Raw genomic sequence first — 587 nt, 5'->3', positions numbered from 1 at the left:
CGGCCGCACTTACCCGCGTAGAATTCAGGCCCGTAGACCGCGCCCACCACGGGGTTCAGCTTCCAGCCTGCAACACAGGCAGAGCGACAGACGTCACCAGCGCCCGTCCCCCACGGCCCGCCGGACCCCGAGGGCGTGGCCTCTGCAGGGCCGAGCCCCTCCCCTGCGGCCCAGAGCTGGGGGGCCCCGCCTCCCCCAACGCAGCCTCGGGGGCTGCGCTCCCACCGCCGCCCCCGGGCGCCTTCCGGCCTTCTCCAGCCGCCGCTCCCCCAGCTCGTCCCTGGCCGCCCCGCGGGGCCCCAGCCCAGCAGCCCCAGGAGCCAGTGTGGGTGCTGGTGGCCCCCACACCGGGGGTCAGCTGGGCCTGGCCTCTGCTGGCAGCCCCCTCATCTCCTGCCGGGCCCTGTCCCCGCGGGGAGTCCTGCTGCTGTCCCGTGCCCCTGGCCGGAGAAGCCTGCCGGGCCCTGCGCGGGCCTCGCTCCCCTCGGGTGCTCCCCTCCTGGGGGCGCCCCCCTCCAGGCCGAGTCCACTTGGGGGACCGTGTGCGGCCGAGGGCTGGCGCCCCGTCCCGGCCGGCCTCTCCCCTG

General features: G+C 77.5%; 1 protein-coding gene across 1 annotated transcript in view; it reads right to left on the bottom strand.

The window, feature by feature from the left end:
* Positions 1 to 587, bottom strand: part of RBFOX3 (RNA binding protein, fox-1 homolog (C. elegans) 3) — a 35323-nt gene that overhangs the window by 6238 nt on the left and 28498 nt on the right. Inside the window, exon 5 of the mRNA XM_012734573.1 lies at positions 14 to 67. Coding sequence (XP_012590027.1) covers positions 14 to 67 — 54 coding nt within the window. The remainder of the gene's footprint in view (positions 1 to 13; positions 68 to 587) is intronic.

The sequence above is a fragment of the Condylura cristata genome, unplaced genomic scaffold, assembly GCF_000260355.1.
Source record: "Condylura cristata isolate star-nosed mole 26May11 unplaced genomic scaffold, ConCri1.0 scaffold00060, whole genome shotgun sequence".
Lineage (NCBI taxonomy): Eukaryota > Metazoa > Chordata > Mammalia > Eulipotyphla > Talpidae > Condylura > Condylura cristata.
Note: the sequence above shows the minus strand (reverse complement) of the source record. Positions and strands in the feature narration are given on the sequence as shown.